The sequence below is a fragment of the Apteryx rowi genome, unplaced genomic scaffold, assembly GCF_003343035.1.
Source record: "Apteryx rowi isolate R43461 unplaced genomic scaffold, aptRow1 scaffold_694, whole genome shotgun sequence".
NCBI lineage: Eukaryota > Metazoa > Chordata > Aves > Apterygiformes > Apterygidae > Apteryx > Apteryx rowi.
In genome coordinates this window covers 272908-294050 of record NW_020450976.1, presented here as the reverse complement: position 1 = coordinate 294050, position 21143 = coordinate 272908, and the positions used below count along the sequence as shown (strand labels likewise).

The following is a 21143-nucleotide window of genomic DNA, read 5'->3' as shown; positions in this document are numbered from 1 at the left end:
GCCAGCACTGGGAATAAGTTTTCTCAGGAGCTATGGACCATCACAAACCCCTGGGTTACCACTCGCAGAGCGAGGCACCTGCCTCCTCCACCATAAACGAACCCTAGCGTATGTTAAAAAATCATGCTAAAAAGCAGCAGACCCTTTGGTGCACATGATCACCCTGAAGCAAAGGTTGCAAGAACAAACGTATGAGAAGCAGCTGTTGGACCATTCCCTGAATTACAGCATGCACTCAGCTCCTGGGGTGAGGGCTACAAGGGCAGACCCCAAACAGAAGAGAAAATCACCTGTCATGGCTTAATGAACGTGCTCTGAAAAGGCTAAAAATCGATCTGACCTTCTTGGCACCCTGGCACAAAACCAGCCAACACAGATAAAATAAAAATGATAAAAATGCAATAAATACTGAATAACAAGAAGAAGGGTAGAGTTGGGCTCAGAAAATACCTTAACATTTCTCTTTTCCTTCACTCCGTGGAGCTCTAACAACCTTCTAGAGACGTGCCAACCTCAAAGGATCTTATTTGCATTAGCCAAGGATGGAGATAGTACAATTTACAACTCCCATTTGACTACTAAACCGCTCTAACTAAAAGTGACTCTTTGTACTGTGGGATCTTCAATCACAGACCACATTTTTTAAAACACTTTGCTCCATGCACCTCCTCTGCAATATTTATTCTGCTGTCAGCGATTAATCTTCTACTCTTCTTTTCAGGGGCCAGAAGAGCCTGATGGGATAAAAAGATCCACAAAAGGAAAAGCATCAGTTGGTGAAGTTAGATTGCCACTGTAGGATCAGGCTTTATGTCTCTAAAATATAGACCAGAAGGATACCTGAACACATGCAGAGCATCAAGGAGGACATGCAGAGAACAGAGAAACACTGGTATAATTCTGTGCCAGGTCCAAAGCTTGAAAGGTTTTGCCAACAGCTCTATAGTTCAAATCTAAGGTGTACAGTGTCATGAATTGACAACCTGCTTGGAAAACCAAGTATTATTGTGCTACAAGGGCTTCACTCTGTCCCCTAAAACATGAGTGGGGCTGGAGTGCACAGCACTAAGCTTGGATGCCTCTTCTCCTTGCAGATGTTTTGCAAAGCTACTGCAGGAGCATTTGCAGTACAAGGGAAATATTTTTACTAAGAAGTTGTCCCCTTTTTCATGTTCCCAACTCTGAAACAATATCCACACAAACCAGTCCCCACACCTGCCCCGCACAGCTCTGAGCAATTCAAGACTTAGCCACGGCGGATAGAGTAGCACTTCACTCTGCCCAGGGGTCCTTTTGGACTTCGCATATCAGCACATCTTCCAGAATTAAATGGTGGAGGTGCAAATTTAAATAGAAAGGGATGCTACATCTTGAAAAGGCGGTGAGGATTCAGCTGCTAGAAGCATGCAGGAAAAGGCTCTCATCACAGCCAGGCAGCGATCTGGCTGAAGTCAAGTACTCTTCATTTTAAGCATGGGTGGATGTTGTTCCTTATTCTGCAAGCTCTTAATCTTGCATTATTTAAAACAGTAACATCATCTTTTTCAAAAATATCCACTTGGCTTTTTTTAATCTCAGTGCACGGCTCAGAGTTCATCCGTAAAACAGAGATCGAGATGTTGCCTGGAGATTTTCTCTGGATGCTTCTCCTAGCACCGGGAACATGCAAAATGCTAATGAGCGGCTGATAAAAGCTGTGACTCCATCTAGCTGTGCAGGCTCACTGCRGCACGGGCGTGGGGAAGGGAGCTTTTCTCGAACTGAAATTAGCAGCATCAGAGGCAAGAACTGCAAGATGCTGCAAGCCCGACAGCTCGCAAAAATGTAGTAGCAAGAGCCGTAACTGTTTTCTCCTGTCCATCCTCTCTCCTCCAGCCCGGCCGTCCCAGGAGGGCACTGGCGGTCGGTGCCAAGACGCCGTCCCYGGGAAGCAGCGGGGCGGCACTAACTGATATGACCCCGCTGCACTAATTTAGCAGAGGTGTGACAGGCGAGCGGCTTGTCTGTCACTAATCAACTCAGCCACAGCTTTCAGCAGCTGAAAGGGAAGATTAATATTCCACCGTGAGCCAGATTCAGTTCCTTTCCACCGAGAGCTGAGGGGTTTATTTTCGTGGAGGAGAACAGTGGAGGGTTGAGACGCTGCAGGGACACACAGCGTGGCACTGCACCCGGGAGGAAGACCATGGGGCTGCAGCACCCCCTCCTACGCCTGCCCCCCTGATGTCTCCATCCCGAGGACGTGGGGTGCAGCACCAACAGAACACCCTGCCCAGGTTCTTCTCATCCAGCCCACACCACCCCCGGGTGCTCTCATCCACCTTCCCTCCTGCCCACGACCATGGAAAACGCATGGACACCTCCCAGCCAAATCTGAGGGCCAATTTGTTGTTTCCCCCTTTGGTTAAACTCAGGCCTTCCTTCCACCTTCAAACTTCAGCTGACTGCTCAGCTGTGCAATATTCATCTGTTAATGCAATTTATTTAGCAATATGATATCATTGTCGCTTGAAATACTGCAGGATGGAGTTGCCTGAGGAAATCTTGTGGCGAGTATTATTTGGGGCACTAGACGGGGCCTTCATGGACAAGCTGATGAATTCATAGCAGCAGGAGCAACAGATCCAGGCAGGGAAACAAAGCCGGTCATGCTCCATTACAGAGAGCTACTACCTCCCGCAGGGCACAGCGAGTTCTCTGTAGGCATCTCTGCCCGTCTCCCTCATGCACGACCTGCGGTGAAGCAGGTTGGCAGCACAGCATCCAACAGCTAAGAAACATCACAGCCATCAGAGGTAACATGCACTGGGTTAAAAGCAGGAGACTAAATTGTAGGCAGCCCCGAATTCTCCTTGTAAGGCAACTTTTAGCAATTATCTTTCTGTTTGCAAAGTGCTCCCAAGGGTAGCAATGTTTAAGATCCACCCTGTGCTACTCAGCACTGAACAGGCGGATTTTGGACCAGAGAGGGTGGAATGGGCAGGGAGGAGGCATTGCTACTGTCTCTGAATTGTTACAGCTGCCAAAGGAATAAATCTGTGGTTAGTATGAAAAGCAGAAGAACTGGTGCTAGAGGAGGAGGCAAGACACAGTTTCAATGCCTGGCTCCACCGCAGTCTTTTTGCATGACCCTGGGAATGTGGTTTAACTTCCCTGTGCCTCAATTCCTCGCTGTCAGATCAAGCCAGTAATTCCCGCCCACTAGAAACCCTCTGATGAAATATCTCCTTGATGGAAAGCATTGCTTCATCAAAATAGAAGCTCTTTTATACCACTTCAGACAACATTTTTCWCAGCGACAGCTGGACTTATTGGTTAGTGCAACCATTAAAAAGGTTGGACAGCCCATGGTTAGGGCAGACAGCTGGGACCCGGAGTCCTCTATCCAACATGCCTGATTCAGGCTAAGAATTGCAATTTAATTCTCTTCCTTCCTAGGAGAGAGCCCACCCCCACCAGGCTAACACCTACACGAGCTTCTCCTGGCCTGCTGGTGGAAACGTCTTATATCATTTTCATACAACACCGCGCTATCTCTGGAGTCTCTACGAATGCTGCAAAGAGAATAAAACCCACCTAGCCCTAATCATTACACCTCTCTCTTCTGCAGCAGCGGTGACCCTAGAGATAACAAGGCAGAGGAAAACGTAACGGGGAACTGAAGCTACCCCTATTAAAGCAAACCGAGGAATCCTGTTGAGCTCAACAAGAGTCAGCTCTGCCTCTAAAACGCGGCTCGTTGTTGCATAAAACAATTGCACATGGTTAGGGAAGATCTTTCTGCCCCTCAAGGAAAGAGTGGAATTGAAAAGATCGGTCGGGAGGTCTAGTGCTCAAGAGTAATTAATCTCTGTCAAGAGTAATCGACAGCTATCCTTCCTAACGAGCTGCACTTTCAGAGGCGAAGAACAGCTTCTTAAATGGAGGGTTCAGATTGGAAATTCAGATTACAAGCACCCTTGGAGCGCAGGGGATGCTGATGAAGGAAGAGCTCCACATTGCTTTCGGCCACAAGCGCGCTGCCCAAAGCGCGGTGCGAGTGGGGGAAACGCCAGGCGCGTTTGCGTGGCGGTGGTGCGCGTTGTCCCGGGCAGCGCTGAGCCTGCGAGCCACCACCGCCACCCCGGGCAGCAGCTCTCTCCGCGAGCCTGCTCTTAAGAGGGATTATTGCTACTGCCAAGGAAGCGTAACGCATGGGAAAGGGAGATGATTAGGTTTGCTCTCCTGAATATTACATTATTCTCAACCGTTGTCTCCTGCTTTTCCTGCCATCAGCTCAGCTGCTGAGTCTCCCCGTCCAGCCCGGAGACCGCAAGATTCAGCCCCATTAAGAGCAATTTTTACACGAAATCAAAGCATGCATCAAGATGGTTAATATATTAGGATTCAGCCCGGATCATCCCTCCGCAGAGCCTGTGAGAGGCAATCTACCCCATGCAGGAGTCTTTGCTTGTAGGATATGCTAAACTGATGTTCCTACTGCGCCTTCAAAGCGATGATGACATATTGAAGTGAGCTTTAAACGACCTTGCTCAGGGGACAATTGCGGTTTAGTTGCAGAGGCATGGAGCTTGGCACGGGGCAACCCACCTCGTGACAGCGCCATGGAAATCCCTGTTCACTTAATTCTCCAAGATTTCTCATTGTTTTTGATTAGCTCAGCCCCAGGATGGGAGCCCATGAAAAAAAAAAAGAACAAAAAACCCCCCCAAAACCCAGACATTTCACAAAAGAAATATCCATTTCCCTTCCCTCCTGCTTCCCTGAGCCTGGTATATTCGAAATTGGGGAAATCATTGAAAAGAAGCTCTTGGGTAAAATATTTTTGCTCAAAATGAAGAGTAAAATAATTTTACAGTGTTGTTCAAAATTATATTAGCACTGTACTTCAGTCTCACTTTTTATATGTAATACTTTTTAAATAAAGTTACTTTATTTCAAAACTGACAGTGTAAAATAATTACAATATCTGGATATAATTGGTCAAATTTATGCCCATCTTCAGAGCCATTCTTTATCTGTTTTATACTGGATACACGTAGATCTGTATACCAGCTGCACACAAGAGATGGCTCATTCATTTCCAAACTTTTTTCTCTTGAAACAAGAGGTCCTTATTTATGTGAATTACAGGTCCCTGTTTACATCCCATTTCTGAGCTCTGTGCATCTTTTCTTCCTTCTGGTTTACAAGTCATCAGCGTTTCTTTTCATTTCTAGCTTTTCAGTTCCTCCTTGCTCTTGCCCAGTTTTAGAGATAAAACATCAGGCAAAAAGTACACTACAAAACCCTCCATAGCTGAATTGTTTTAGGCATCATGGCCTGAGGGTACAGACAGGGTAAAGTTTGTAGGGAGAGTAAAATCCTTATAAGACCAACTGATCTAGTCAGAAAAAAAAAAAAAGACATTTTTGGGTGCATGATGTGCCTGGTAACATCACAGCTTTCTTCCAACAGTATTAGTTGTGTAGAAGAAGATATTCCTCCATCTAAAAACCTTATTTATTGAATATCAGTGCGCAGCAAAGCTTCATCCTTAATATGGGCATTTGTCATTATTCAAAAATAAAGAATTTATATTTATTACATAATATATTTAGCTGCATTTGCCTGTGCTAGTTATACACTTCCTGTTCTCAACATAAATAAAGTTGAGTTTTGATGAGCAGGTTACATCAGTTAATATTTTGTTCCCCCTACCCCAGATCTTCTCCTTTTTTCCTGACCCTCCAAATCCTCAGAAACAACTTTTTGGTTTTTTGCTCATTAAAGTTTCCAGAACATGACAGCACATTTTGAATCATGACCCAAGGGCGGCAGAAAAAGTCCCACTCCAAGTACACAAGACTCTTCAGATCTGAGGCTTTGTGAAACAAGGCTACAAAGCCCATCAGATGKCATCTGCTGGTGTCTCACATCCAAAATGCTGGTTTTTATCATAGCTTCCAACACCAGTACATTACTGAGAAATATTGGCTGCAGCTTCAGCTCAGATCCAGTCCAGCCCTTAGGCACATGCATCTCCCATTGGGACAGGATGGACTTAGCTACTGACTCAAAGTCAAGCGTGTGCATCAATACCTGGTGCCCCAAGTGTTTTCTCAAACCCGAGCCAGGTCAGTCGCTCATAAGTCTTCAACTCAGCCAACATCAAAACTTTGGACAATGAACTGTGAAGTCTTAACACATGCTTCCTTCCCAGAAGAAAGAAATAAAACAACTCATATTCCCAGCTCAAAGATATGAGTTTTAGGTCCTAGTGGACCTAAAAAAACTTAGAGAATATCTATGGCTTGTTAACTCTATGTGCACTCACATAGATGCTCTCAAAAGCACACCAGGCAGAGAAGTCAGTGTAGCCTGCTCCTTTGTATGGACAAACTGCCTTCATAACAGCATTTTAAGGAAACTGTTCTCCGGTTCTCTTTGCCTGTGGTGTTCTCCTCTGACCCACCATGAACACAGACCATCCCCATCTCCTTGGGTGATCTCATTACCCCTCTCCTACATGAGGACAGACCAATTATTCAAGGAAACTCATGAAAGACTAATGGATTGGGGCTGACCTGCAACTTGATGAACTGAACTTCTCTCTTTTGTAATTGTAATAAATATTGGTTTTTTTAAAGACCAGACTACCCTCTCCATGCATAAGCACACAGGCACATCTCATCTCTAATCTGCCTTTAGAAGTATTCAGCTCCCAGTTGCTCGGTGTGACCTTCTAGGCATATATTCATAGTCATAACAGCGCAGGGTGCAACCTCTCCAAAAGAGAGGGAGTCTCAGCTCTGGATCAGGCCAGAATTAATGCGACCGCCAGTCTTCCCATTCAAAGCTGGTTCTTGTCACAGTGAGGCAGAAAGCCCATGTCTGCCCGCTAAAAGACCATGCACACTTACCCCGGGACACAGCACAGCTACACCTAACCTGGACTTGGGATCCATTTTTGCCATATGACTACTAAAAATTAAAAATAACCAGTGACCAATGCCTGGCACTTCTAAGTTGTGGAATAATAAATGCAGTGCAACTGAGTTGAGTGCTCCCATTCTCAAGGTCCGGGTGCGCAATGTGTTGTGTCTGCCCTGCTCTTCAGAACTGTGCTGGATAACACATCCACTGTAAACACCGTCATTATTAATAGGCCAGATAAGATTAAACTTTACCCAGAAAAGATGTTATTACCATTGAAGTGAATGGAGTAGTTACACAGTCTGAGGTCAGACACACGCAGTTCTGTCTTATTGTGAATACACAGCCTTGAAAGAGTTGGATATGAACTGCTGTCTGATGCACATTTATGGCCTATTGTGTCCAGTCTTGAACAATTTAGGAGTGCCGATGGCCAAGGAGCCAGCTGGAAATCAGTCCTTGGCTCTGAACTTTGTTTGCAACAGCCAGGTTGGCAAGACTTGATGAAAATTTGACAGGTCAACATTCATTTCAATCACACAAAAGTCTAAATTCATTTTCAGGTATTTGAGCCCTTGCAAATAGTTTTAAGCACCAGGCGAGTAAAATCCCCCTTTGGAAATGAATGTTGCTGCTTTCTCTCTGTCAGAGAGTGCATGCAGAGAATTGTTTCGGTAAGGGAGAGATTTCAATCTTTCAATCTGTGCTCATGACTAACAAACATATCATCTGGTCCTAGCTAACCTCAGCCTCTTTTGCAAATGCAGACAAAATATAGCCTTGAAGAATAGATTCCAGCACTAGATCCTGAGACCCTTCAGTCCAGCTCAACCCCAAATCTCAGGACTCCCTGCTTTCCAGCTGGGAGTTAAAGCTGTATACATCACATGCAGGGGTGGAGAAATATCCCCTTAGCAGTTCCTGCAGGCAGTGTCAAGCCYGGCTCTGAGGGACATCTTTTGCCACAGTGCGGGAACCACCATGGCGTGGACCATGAGTGTGGGAGACACGAGAGTCCTCCTGCGGGATGACCTGAAGGCTTTTAACCCAGAGCCTGCAGAGCACATAGTGACAGGAATGTCCTGTTTCTCTTCCTTCATCCTTATTTCTCAGCCACGATTTTAGAAGACCGTGCCAAAATGGGAGAGGCAGATTAACATCTTTGCCAGTTCCATCATCAGCTCTCTCCTGAGCCTGGTTAACTGCCAACTTATTCTAAATTTGGTCGTGTTTTTGGTGGCATGCCTACACTAATAATCACACGGACTATCACTTAATTTTTCCCATAGGCTGATAAAACTTCCCACCACAAGCAAACTGGGCTGAGAACAGAGCAGGCTGCAGGTATCAGGCCACAGACGGGGAACGAGCTCCCACATTTTATCGGGTTTTGCACGTCCTCAGGTCTGTAGGTCTTATTAGTGCAACTAAAAGTTATTGCAAGCACTGTCCTCCCCCAGCCACTGTTCACTTTGGCAGGACCTCGGACACCCTCAGAGGTCCTGATCCCAAACCCGCAGCCCTCCAAGGAAAGCCTTCAGCTTCCAGCAGGTCCCCAGCATAAGGATTCGGCCACAGTCAGGCAAACCGAAGGCTTCGGAAGCTCAAGGCAAGCAGTGTAAGGCCCCACAACAGCCCTTCCTTGTAATTAATACCTGTAAYGTAAGTTAATCCTGGCTGCCAATAGCAGCTGCTGGGTAAATAAGTCTGCGGCATTATCGCCGTCGAAGGGCCGCGGGCATACGATGCTGCGCATACGAATGCGGGGAATAGAAGAGCATTCAAGCAGGAGCGCTTAAAATGTAACCTGCTCTCCTTGAGAAATGCGTGGCGTTCAACAGGGAAAAGGCAGGAGCTGTATTATTCAAATAAGTAAATGCAGTCACTCAGCTGTCTGCAATCATTAAGTCTTCCTGCCATCCCCAGTAGGTCCGTCTGGCTCATGAAAAGCACTCCACCTTTTCTTTTTTTTTTTTTTTCTCTTTTTTGTCCAATTTTTCAATTGTATGCTGGCTATTGCTGGGGAACGTATTGTTTTCTGCCTTTTTTATAACATTTCTATTTTCTCCCTTAAATGAACTTCTTCAAAGCTCATAGCCCTATGGGGATCCACTGGCTCACCTGTTCTCCTCACCAAGAAAGGGGCCGAGTCTCCCCATGATTTGGGCAGGTTTTGGTCCACACACCAACRAACCCCTTCAAATACAAAGCTTCTACAGAGCTTCGGCAAAGCAAACACTTAACAAAACAAAATCAGTGTATTTTTCTCCAGTCCACCTCCGAAACGTATCACAGAAAACATGCACATCCCAACAGTGACCTCCGGTTCAAGGTAGGAAGATAAATCCTCAGGACAAAGATGACAGAGCTCTCTGGGAGATCAAAAGCTGAAGAGGTTGTAGGTGAGGGAACATGGAAAAAAAGTTTTTTGGTTACCTCCAAAGATGTACCAGACTGCGGCAGGAAATGGAGCATGAAAGCAAAGCACAAGGCTAAAGTCTGTAACATCGATGCCCAGATGGTTCACAGAGAAGAACTAAAGAAAAAAGGGAAACAATGACTCAAGAAACACGAGCGAAAAGGAGACGAGAGGGGCACTGAACCCTGCTAATCAGAACACAGCCTTAAGGGGGAGCAAGGCACATAGCTACAGGCACATAAAAATCACCAAACCACAAAATTATGCATTTGTCTAGCAGCCTGGAAAATATGAGTACTCTCAAAGTAAACACCTCTGTTTAATCCATCTGAAAGAAAGAAACAAATTTAGGGCAAACAGCTTGCACGTACAAAGGAAATCATCTCACCATCTCATTTCAGACCTTTACAGATTCAGAAGGAGCCAAAAGGAGTTCAGACAAATTTACATTTGCAGTTGACAGTTCACCTCAGCCCGGGAATGTTTATCTTTCATTAATTATGGCTCAAGGGGAACGGCAACCCGAGAGAGCTGAGCGAACCCTCTCCTCTTACAGATTCGTACCTGCCACCTGGAAGGCATCCAACCCTTCGCCCGTGTCTCTGGCCTCAGCCCAACTCCCCATGTTTCCCCRGAAGGGCTGCAAAACTGTGGTGCTTCAAAGCAGGATTTTCAACCCAGTCAGGGTGATGTGAACACACACGTTTCTGACAAATATCTGGTTGCATCTCTTCTTTTGTACTCTTAAGGCAGGGGACAATCTTATCTGTCTTTGTCCTGGATATACAGCACCAAGCGTAGTCATCAGCGGTTGGTATATAACATCAAACCACTTCTCCAGAAGAACGAGCACTTGGGACTAGGTTCACAGCTGGCAAAATACAAAGTTGCTCCAGCAATTTCATTGGAGCTACACTGATTTTTACCAGTTGAAGGTTTAGCCCACAGTTTTTTTCCTGCCGAGAGACAGGTGTTGAACAGGATGGAGGAAACCACTTGCATTCATTTGAATCAGCTCTCCCAGGCAGAAACAATAATAAATTCAAATAAATTGTTGTGTCATTTAAAGATCTATTGAGTAGCTGACTTCCTCCTCAAGGGACCTCTCTTTAATTGTATATTGCTTTGAYTCATACACAGCCTCCTCCTGACCCCTCCCGCCCCTCAAGTATCTTTAACTCTTCCATTTCGCAGGCTGAATTGGTAAAAGAGCAGTAAAGCACTCAGCCCCAGCATTCACTGGGTGGGTTTTTGGCAGAGCATCTCCAGACGTTATCTCATTCCCCTATGGCAACCACCCTGGAGAGTTCTGTGCCTATAAAATGCTTCCACACACATTTTTTTGTCAATGGATATTATTAGCGCATGCCAGCTCATGCAATATCCTTTAATAGTTCCATCTTCAACATATTAAAACTGCCTTAGGAGGTTGCATCTTACTAGTTGGGGGGGGGAGGGGGAATTGTCTAACAATCCATGGACAAACAGCATCACGGCATATTGTTTCAATGTTAACTTTAAACAGAATCTTAATAAAAACAGCAATTCTTTGCCTTTCCAAAGCATCTATCAGTGCCCAAAGCACTGTACTGCAGTTGGCATGAAACTATTTTTACAAAAAAAAAAAAAGGCCTGAAGCGTTCATGCTGACAGCACTAGCGCAAAAAATTTACTACAAATTCTCAGAAAGATGTGATACTATCAAAAGCACGAGCTTCCCCTCTTTTCCACCAAACTGTGCCTTTCCTTTCCCTCAGATTTGTGGCTAACGATGGGAACGCTTTGCTTTCCATGCCCATAATTAGACTTCCAGAAAGGAGTGGTGCATTGGTGAGGTCATGAGGAAAATACAACTTGGTTTCCTCATTAACAGTTGGAGCTAAACTGCCAGCATATCACCTGAGGTTGATTTGCTGGCTCAACTTTCACATCTCGATCATCTTCCCACTCACGTTACACACACCATACATCACCACATGGTCTACACGCTGATATCAATTTGGGAGTGTAYGTCTGGTTTGCAAGCTGTCCTGGCTTCGTTTCAACATCATTAGCTTAAAACCACTCTGAAAAATAGGCACCAGTTCAATATGGATATCATACACATTCAGTAAACTGGTGTAGAGTTATAGAGAGGGGGTTGGCTTGTTTATGGAAATTTCCTGTGGGTCGTCACCAGAGCCTGGAAACACTTAACGTCATGCGTGGGATTGCAACTGCGCTGTCTCTTCCAACAGCACACAGTGATACCGGCTACATCTTCTGGGGTGGGGTGCATCTCATGCATCTTTAGTCATTTAATCTAATTTAAGGTAGTCATCTTGGTGCATTCTGCACTCAACAAATAAGAGAAGCATCTCCACGTGGTGATTCATCTTACCTAAAGATGTCAGGTCCAATGCCAAAAGAAAGACTTACCCTTTGGAGGCATCTTCCTGTATCTCTCTCCACTCCTCTTTCTCCATAGGGAAAACTCAAATAAATCAGCTTAGGCTAAATGGTTAATTCTGAYGTGGCTGAGGTCATCTGAAAGCAACCCTGCCCTTCCTGACAAGGAACCAGAAAGCGGAGCTTTTGGGGAAACCCTTACTTTTGGGCACGTCCATGGGGTCCAGGCTGCCGATGAGATCCCTGACGTACAGCCCATCTCCATCCTCCTTGCTCAGCCAGTTGTTGCACGGGAAGTAGAAACGGAGGTGAGGTCTGTTCATGTCCGTCACTATCACGCGGTCGAGGAACCAGCCTGCGTTCAGTCCGGTGTTGTCATGCTCGATCCTAGAGGAAGAACAAACTGCGTGTGAGGGCCTGGATTTGGTATTTTGATTAAGACTGGCTACCAGCGCAGTAATTTAGTGCAATATTTTATTTAGGCAAAATTAGAGTAAGTATACCCCCAACTGGCACCTCCACGGGGTATTTTGTAAAAGAATGACCTTCCGTATGTGTTTGTGGGCAGATGTCATACGTGTGTATTTGTGCCATCACCTGCAAGGGGATGCACATATACACACACATGCGTGTTCATTCAACATTTGCATTCGTTCACCTTATATTACATGTCTAAAACATATGTGACAATCTCCCCCCACCCCATATCCCATGTGCTCCCTTCTCTTCTTACTCYGTTTTATCCACCTCTTCCCATTTTCCCAACTTTCTCTGTATCACTTACTAATTTTTATTTTATATAGGTCAATCAGGAGGCAACTAAACATAACGATTATTATTTATATTACCCTAATTCAGCAAAAGGGAACAGCAAACCCCATTTCCCTCAACAAGACATAAAAACAGTCCTAACTGCTTTTCTGTGTGACTGCGTATGACAGAAATACAATTCTTGGTGGGGAACGCGGATGGTTATAAGCAATACCGCAGGTGATTTCACGCTCCGGTTCAAATCTTAGACAGTAAATAAGCTTTTACCACCCCTTAACTTCACCTTGATAGGAGCACACTCGCGAATAATGAATAAAACATGGCAATGCTGAAACCTCCTTTGCCTGTCATCCGATTAGCACCTCGCGGAGCAGGTCTTGCGGTAGCAATGTTATGCAGGTACCTTATTTTCTTTATTTGTCCGACGTTGTTGGTTTTTACCCGGAACACATCTGTGTTGTTCCTCTCGAAGGCCGTGCAGCTCCTGTAATACACACRCACCAAAAGCTGGGTTAAGAAAAGAGCAACCTCGCCAGCAAACGCGCGCCGCGGCTTGCCTGAGCGCTAGCGTTCGAGGATGAAGAACTGCCATCTCTAGCACTGGCCAAACCTACTTTCCAACGTCCTCTTTCTCGTGACAGGCCTCAGGTGGCTTTAAGTACTGACGTTTAACRAGGGAGCAGACCTTTTCCCTTCTCAAACCCTAAGAGCCTCTGCAGAAGCCGAGATCGAAACTTTGGGGGAAATGCAATGCTGGCCCAAGCAGATGCAAACCTTGGATCACATTCCATATCTCCTCCAAGAAGAAAGCAGGACAAAGACTTTCAAAGTCCTCGGCTAAATCACTGGGCGACGTAAGAGCTGTGGGAGCACGCTAGGCTCTCCCCTTAGCAAGGGGCTTTCAGAGGTCTCTGAGATAAATAAATTGGCAGTAAGGTCATTTCAAGGCAGCACCAATCAGGCAAAAATTAAGAACCTCAACTCTTTTTGACGGCACCTCGCCCACGGCTCCTCACCTCTGCTAACCCACCCACGGGCTACTGAAACACGGAGCCTCCAGCATGAACGCTCAGCCCTTGCCGGCGGAGCGGYGCGGGAGACGCCTTCCTCGCTCGTTCCGCGGGGGCTCGGCGTGTCTTCCGCCTCCGTTCCCCGCTCCCAGCGGCGTCCTCTCCTCGCAGAGCGGAGCGGCCGAGGGGCTCGCGGCTGCCTTGCCCGCGGCACCGCCTCGAGCTCAGCCGGAGATAAAAGCAGGCCACGGCAGCGCAGGCTCCGCTCTTCCAACTTGTTTTGAAACAGCCGTCAAAACTTCCTTTGCAGCCTTCTCATGTGTTTTCTATCTGATTCAAAGCAAAATGCCTGAAGGACAGGGACCGCTTTCTTTTTTTGGGGGGTAAAGCTTGCAGTTTGCATTTCGCAGGTGCGAGCGGAAGGCAATATAAAGTATATTGGCCTGGGTGAGGGCAGYGAGGATTTAATTCCCAGCGCTGCCTCCCGCCCCGCGGTGCGGTCTTCGGCAAGCAGCTTCATCCTTTCTGAGATCCCGTTTCCCCCCAAAACTGCTACGAATAACATCAGGGCAAAACCCGTCCTTGCTCTGAGGGCACAGCCTCTCCCACCTGCCTTCCCCGGTGGGACCGAGTCCCACCGGGGCTGCTGAGCGTTATCGCAGGTAATTAATACAGCGAAAAGCAGAAGCCGCATTAAAACGGACGAGAAACTACAGCAGCATAAAGCCGCCGTGACAAGCGGCTTGCGCTCGGAAAGTTAATGAGTATTAACCACCCGAGCACCGGCGTTCAGCTTTGCTCGGCTGAGGACCGCCAGGATCGTCGCCACTACGCGGAAGGGCCGAGATGGTTAACCTTGCCGTGGGGACGGGAGACAACCGAATCCAGCCCAGCCGAACCGAAACGGCAGCGGTTTCTCCCCACGCTCGCTCGCTCGGGAGGTTCGATGTGACGCCGCCGACTGCTCAGAGCGCTGCGGAGACGGCATCAAAGCGTTAAGCGGGACCGACTAGCCAAAAGCTTTCCCGGCGCCGGCCCCGGCGGCTGCTGGTTTACTGCGTCCGTGCGCCGAGCCGGTTTCCTGCTCGGGGCGCGGGAACGGGGCTCCGAGAGGCAGAGGGGAAATTTGGTGCTCGAGCAGCGCCGAGCGGAYGGCCGCGATCGCTGCCCCGACGCGTCTGCGGAGCCGGTGCTCCGTGCATCGAGGAGCAGCTTGGGAAAGGATTGGGAAACGGGACTGCCACCCTGGGAAGCGTCACTGTCGAAAGGCGGGAAGAATTCAACCGTCATCTATACGTCTCCCTTCGCTCGAGCTGGATATGTAGCATCGAGGAGGAAAAAAAAAAAAAGAAAAAGAACATTTTAAGGAAAAATTAAAAAGCAAACCCTTATTGCTTTAGTCTTGCCAAGTAAATGGGAACAGGGAGAGGGAGAGACTGTCCCATGGTGAATAGAGATACTGAGGTTTATCCAAAAAAAAAAAAAAWAAGAGAGAGAGAGAAAGAGAGAGAGAGGAGAAGAAATTACAGCTGGGCTAAGTCAGAGCGTGGTCCAGGCTAAGGCTGCGGTAAGAAATTCATAGTCCGATTAGCAGAAGGAGCTCGTTACACCGAACAACGCAGCACGCTGGATCGCACAGCTCCAGCGACAAATAAAGCAGAGAAAAATCTGACTTGGAAATTGCAGCACTAAATTTCCCAAGCTCAAGCTCGACTGGGTTCAGACCCGGGGCTCGGACGCAGCCAGCCACGAGCGAACGCGTAGCCCGAAGATTGGCAGAGTTTCTCCTGGAGCCCTGTCATTTGGCTGGGATATCAGGCTAGGGCAATTTCAGAACTATGTTTCAATCATGTTTTTATTGCACATATTTAACCGATTTTAACAGCACTTGGGCAAAACACTGCGACAGACTATAAAAAAAAAAATAGAGCTAAGGAAGAGACACCCAAGGAATCCGAGAGTCAGCGAACTTCGTTAAAGACGAAGATATGAGATTTTCAGTTATATTTGGTATCTGAAATTGCTCTCAGACCTCTCTGGTTGAACAACTCCCCGCCGGCAGGCTGCACCGCTCGCAGCTCTGCAAACGTACAAGTCATCACCTGTCTGCTTTGGTGCTCTGTGCCCCGGCTGGAAAAGTCACGTTGCTAAAAAGCACCGCAAGACTCGGTGCGTGTTCCCATGCAATATTTACAGATCTCCACATGGACCTCTGCCGTAGGCTGCCGGAGCAGAGAGCAGAGCCAACGCCACGAGCGTTTCATGACGACGCGAGACGTCGAGAGTGAGAAACGTTCCTATCGACACCACAGTTGGAAATGCCTTAAAATGAGCAGCTGCGCTAGTAAATCACCTTTTTTTTTCTAAACAAGGGAGAGGGATTAACAAGATATTTAATCCCAGAGCCTAAAGAAAAGTCTCGCTTAAAACTGAAATCTTTAGTATTTGCAGAAAAGAGTCTGCACTTCCGATCGGCCAGCAAAACCCTTTCCAAGGCTGAGCCCTTAGCTCAGAGGGAAAACTTGGGTGCTGATCACAGCAGAGGCATAAAAATAATAACCCCGATCGTTAGCATTAATGCAGTGACCTGAATGAACTTAGCTTTGGTGGACGGACTTTTGGGTTTTGTTTGTTAGGCTGGTCGTGTGGCCAAACCATATTTGCTCCTGACGCAGAGCTGCACCAGCAGCATCGCTCACCTCCTTCTTGGAGGGACGAAGGCTCCAGAGGGTTTGGCCTGCAAATACGTTGCCACCAAAATATTACACCGAAAACTGACGCTCAGGATGACTGGCATAAAGAAAATAAAATTGCACTTCACGATAGCAACCTTAAAGCGCTGCATATCTTTCTGTTATCTACAGCTCGGCTGTTATTTTCCGGAGAAATGACAGGTAAAGCAGATAGCGCCATCGATAACTTTGCAAAGGTTGCTCAACGTTTCCCAATTTCAAATTACATTGTTGCTTGCATCTACTTTGCCAAATTTGGGGCTAAATTTTTCTTTGCTGAAAATTGCCATCCTGCGGGGAAATATATTGGAAAATGTTAATAAAAATGAGCTCAGGCATTTTTTTAGACTGAGATTAAAGAGTGCCAGGTAAGCATTACAGATTTGCACCGCCATAAATTAGGGTACAAGTATCTACATAAGCTGCTTTAAAAGAGTAAACGCACTGTGTCTTTTGAATATTGCAACCTTTTTCTGAAGAAGTGCTTTGGTCTGCAGGTATGACGTGGGAAGGCTTTCGTTGCCTTTATAGTTCATATAAAACTGGTTCATTTTAATTAGTAGCCTGGACAGCCTTCTCTATACCAGCTTTCTAACACTTCCTGACTTTTTATACTAACTATTGAGCTTAAATAAGCTTGCGGCCCTGTATTTGGTTATTTATTCTAGAGCTGTCAGACAACAAAATCAGATCTTCTGCAACCTGGTCTGGCTCTGCCATAGCAGAGCTACGAAGATTAACTTGCACTAACGACCGCTGCACAGACACTCTGCRACTCCTCTTTATGGGCTGGCATTAGGAGCAAGAAAAGCTCTGTATAACAACTCAAAACCAGGTGGAAGGAGCTGCCAATCAGAAGCATTCAGATATGATATTAAAAAATGTTGCATGCTTCTCAAATTCAGTGGCAGCATAAGCAGCTAGCTGTCACTCACCAATTATTTCTTCTCTCTTTCAGATTGTCATTGCTGCTACATCTTTTCTCTCTCTCTCTTTTTTTTTTTTTTAAGGAAAAAAAACCATGAATATTTATCATGCTTGTCACAAGCAGGGTGGCATAAGCCTGACATTGAAAAGTGGATGTTTACACTAACAACAGATAAATAATTTTGCTATTAAACCCTGAAGGGGGGCAGGGAGGGGGACAGCAGTGTTCCCAGCTGAGTTTTACGATCTGTCCTACCCTACCTCAGCCCGAGACCAGGGAATCATGAGCAAGGAGGAAAAAAAAAAAAATTTTTGCTAGGGAGGATCAACACCGTTGGGTCTGCGTTGGACCAGGGAGAAGCAGCTCGTGCCTGCAGGAACGGTCCCAGCGGCTGCCAAAATGCCACCAGGCGACAGAGCAAGAGCAGCTTCTGCCTCCACCAGTGCCACAACGGAGCCCGGGAAAAAAACAAAACTGATTTTCAGGATCGCTTTTATTCTCTGGCTGAGCTACTCGGCTAAGCCTGCCCTAAATAGATACCTCTTTCGGTACTGAATTTGGGTGCTGCCACTTCCAGAATTCACGTTCAAGCCGCCGTGAAGATGTGTGTCCGTTTTTCACAGCTACCTTATTGTCGGCAAATGTTAAAAACACATGATATTTCATCAGCTTGCCATGTCGTCCCCGTTGCTGCACATGACAAACGGATCCGAAATGTCATGTATTTCACCACCAGCACACAATCACAAAAGAAATGAAAGGCCTATTCTAACCAGAAGCTGAAATGGTAGTACCATCTTTAGGCAACGCATGGTATTTTATCTTTTCATCATACACTGGGAAATAGGAACACCTATAAAATGTCATGCATTTGCAGTCATGTCATAAGTGAACTCGTGTAAACGTTAAGTTGAAAGATGCATGAGATTCCATCCTTTTGCCATATTCACAAAGCTGCAYAGCAAATTTAGGGGGCAAACTGGCTGGCTCACTGTTTGCTTCCTGATTAGAAGATGAGACTATCAATTAAGCAGGAGACTGCAGAAATTCCCGTGCTCCCAGGGAGACTAGCTTTTCTCTCGCTGCAGTTTGCTGGAGCGCTGTAACGCGCCAGACTTTGCTCCGAGATGCAGAAATTTCGCTGAGGTTTGGGAAACCCCCGGTGGAAAATTGTAGTTGCAATTCCAGCAGTCGCCTCCCACGGGACCAATTTTTAAGAGCCCTGAATTGCAGGAGGTTGGCTTCCTATGCCTTTYGTCTTTGCTTGCAAACACCTTAGCCATCTGCTCTCTGCAGCGAAGAGGACCAAGCCCAAAACGTTAACCCAGGTCTGAACAGGCTCCGACTCGACACAAAATGCAAAAATAAAAGGCCAGCGCAGGAGGAAGGAGCAGGCATTAACTGAAGCACCAGCAAAGCTGACTTAGGCAGCTGGTAACACATTTAAGGTCACAGCTGACTAAGAAATAGTAATTCTKCTATTGAGATCTCCTGACTTCCTCTCCAAAGGCCACATTTTTAAGGTGATATTTGGATTATTTCCATAGYCACGTGCAGAAGAGCTCTCTCCCAATTAAGTGGCTCCTTACAGAAATGCTGACTGCAAGAAAACTCCCTGGAAGCAGATACCTCCTCGATGGCTTTGCCAAGTGCTACTAGGCAGGTTTGAGAGCAGCTCTGGGGAAGCAGCTCTTTCCCCAGCAGAGATGTTGCCATTGACCTGCTATGGGGCCACGTCATCTTTTACCTCCTTGCTTCACTTTCCTTCTGTATAAAATCAAGGGAAACGGCACTCGGCATGTTAAGTCCTTCGGGATGCCTGGATWAAGTTCACAGAATAGAGATAAAGCGTTGTGATTAGATACGTGATATACAGTCAGCGAGTTCTCACTGCTGTTTCTAAGGATGCTGGGTTAACAAAACTCCTTTTGCTAGCTCTGATTTCAGAATTTCAAATATGGCAAACAGGGCTGAAATTTCATGTATTTTCTTTACCATTCCCATATCATTTTCTTTACAGACTCTCATGTTTGAGTTGCTTCACTGGGAAGAGAAGCTCTTTTGAGGGTAAAATTTAAAATAGTTGCAGGTACCTCTTGTCGGTGCTGTAGAAATGGAGAAAATGGGATGTTACCGTGTGACATTAGCAGCGGGTTAATATTTTCTGAAGCACATTTTCAAGAAAACCAAAACAGTAAGAACCCCCAAACCCAGAGACACACAGCTCCTCCTAGACCCCGCGGAGAAGGGATTTCTGCTCTCTGCTAGCGTGATCGTCTGCCTAAGGGGCAACGAGATCGCACAGAGCTGGGGCTTCGCTGGCGGACTGTCGCGGCTCAGCTGAAATGGGTAGCAATCGGCTCAAAGCAGCCACCCTGCCTCTTCTCCGTATCCACCAGCTCTCCTACTCCACTGCTGCCTGACTTCTGCAGACCATCGTCCTGCACACCTTGGCCAAAGCTGYCCTCCACATCTGTTCAGGACCAGTTTTTAAAAGAATAGGTCCACATTTGCTAGTTTTGGTGCTTAAGTGGAGGGTTTTGCTTCCACAGTTTGGCACTTCATTAAAAGTCATATCATTTCCCCAGGAGCTGGGTACCTGCTGACTCTGATGCTCACCTTTTTTGGGGGAGGAAGCTACTGAGACAGTCAGAAGCCTCATCTTAGGTCATTAAATCATAAAATACTGCTTTCATGGAGTTCAATACAGTGGTAAGGACTGAGAAGCCACATCCAGAGGATGCCATTAGAATCACTGGAGGGAGGCTCAGAACGGGGCATGAAAATGCTGTCTTCGTGCAGCACATAGGATGGCAACAGCCTAAATCGTGTAGGTGGCTACCCRTTAACAACATTACTTTAGACCCACTGAATTACTCTTCAGAAAGCTTCAAGGACACCTATCTAATTGGCTTAGCATTTTAGACTTTGGTGGGATTTTATGCAGCTTAATATGGCCCATCGTGCCCACTCCAACAGCGCTGAACGTTCTCAGCTCCTAAATCAAGAGCTCCTAATTTAAGCTTTAAGAAAAGCAAGTCAACCCCCACTYCCCACAAGTGTGAGCCTTATATAATCTGGATCTGAATATACGTTTCTGCCTACAGAAGGGAATGCAGGTTTGCAAGGTGTCGGGTAAGAAACATGCAACAGCAGAAATCCTGATTTCCCCAACAATTTTGAAATACCTGTTAGATGTATTCCCTCCACATCCATCAGCACAATATTATGTTTCATCAAAATGCAATAAAAAGTTACTGAAAAACAGGCCTCAGGAATACAGATGTCATTCCAGATACTCACTTGCTCGTGAGATGAGTCTTAGGAGTAATCCCGAACTCTCCAAAGAGAGTAACGAAGACGTTGGCATCAGTTCCTGCTCCCCGGACATCKCCCGTCACCGTCACCACCTCGTAAACTGCGAGGGGAGAAAAGAAAGATCAGGACAAGAGGAGAAATCCCTCATCCTACACTTCAAAGATCCAGATCGCTCCCCAACCTGAGCCGAAATACAGACCCYGGGGTGGATCTCTGCTCCCACCACCGAAAAAGCCCATCTCCCAGGCAGACGTAACCACTGCTAGAGATCGGGACAGCTAGCAAAAATGACTGTGTTGAGCTAAAACTGCTGAAGGCACACAATGGAAAGAGATCAAGTTAGGACAGGCTTTACCGAAAATAAAACAACACTTCTCTGTGAACACTCGTCTCCCCCACCACAAAGTATGTGCATGTATTATATCTAACAGATGAATTTACGTGACGTGTTAGATTAAAGCTGCCGAGCCATTATTCATCTGTGCACATGTCAATGCAACGCGCTCGTCCCCGTTTGCACTGCTAATATATTTGTATAAAGCTTAGAAATCACTACAGCCAGAAAGTATGCACTTCACTTGTTCTGCAGACTTCACCAAAGAATGAATGGCAAATCACAATGAGAATATGGTAGGAAAATGCTTAAATTAGAGTCTTAAAGC

At 46.3% G+C, this 21143-nt stretch overlaps 1 protein-coding gene across 1 annotated transcript in view; it reads right to left on the bottom strand.

Annotated features, from left to right (window-relative positions):
* LOXHD1 (lipoxygenase homology domains 1) overlaps window positions 1-20573 on the bottom strand; it is a 126332-nt gene extending 105759 nt beyond the window's left edge. Inside the window, exons 1-3 of the mRNA XM_026086443.1 lie at window positions 20467-20573; window positions 12897-12977; window positions 11925-12109 (exon numbers count right to left, since the gene is read on the bottom strand). Of these exons, the coding sequence (XP_025942228.1) occupies window positions 11925-12045 (121 nt within the window). The 5' untranslated portion in view covers window positions 12046-12109; window positions 12897-12977; window positions 20467-20573. The remainder of the gene's footprint in view (window positions 1-11924; window positions 12110-12896; window positions 12978-20466) is intronic.
* Window positions 20574-21143: the final 570 nt, after the last annotated feature.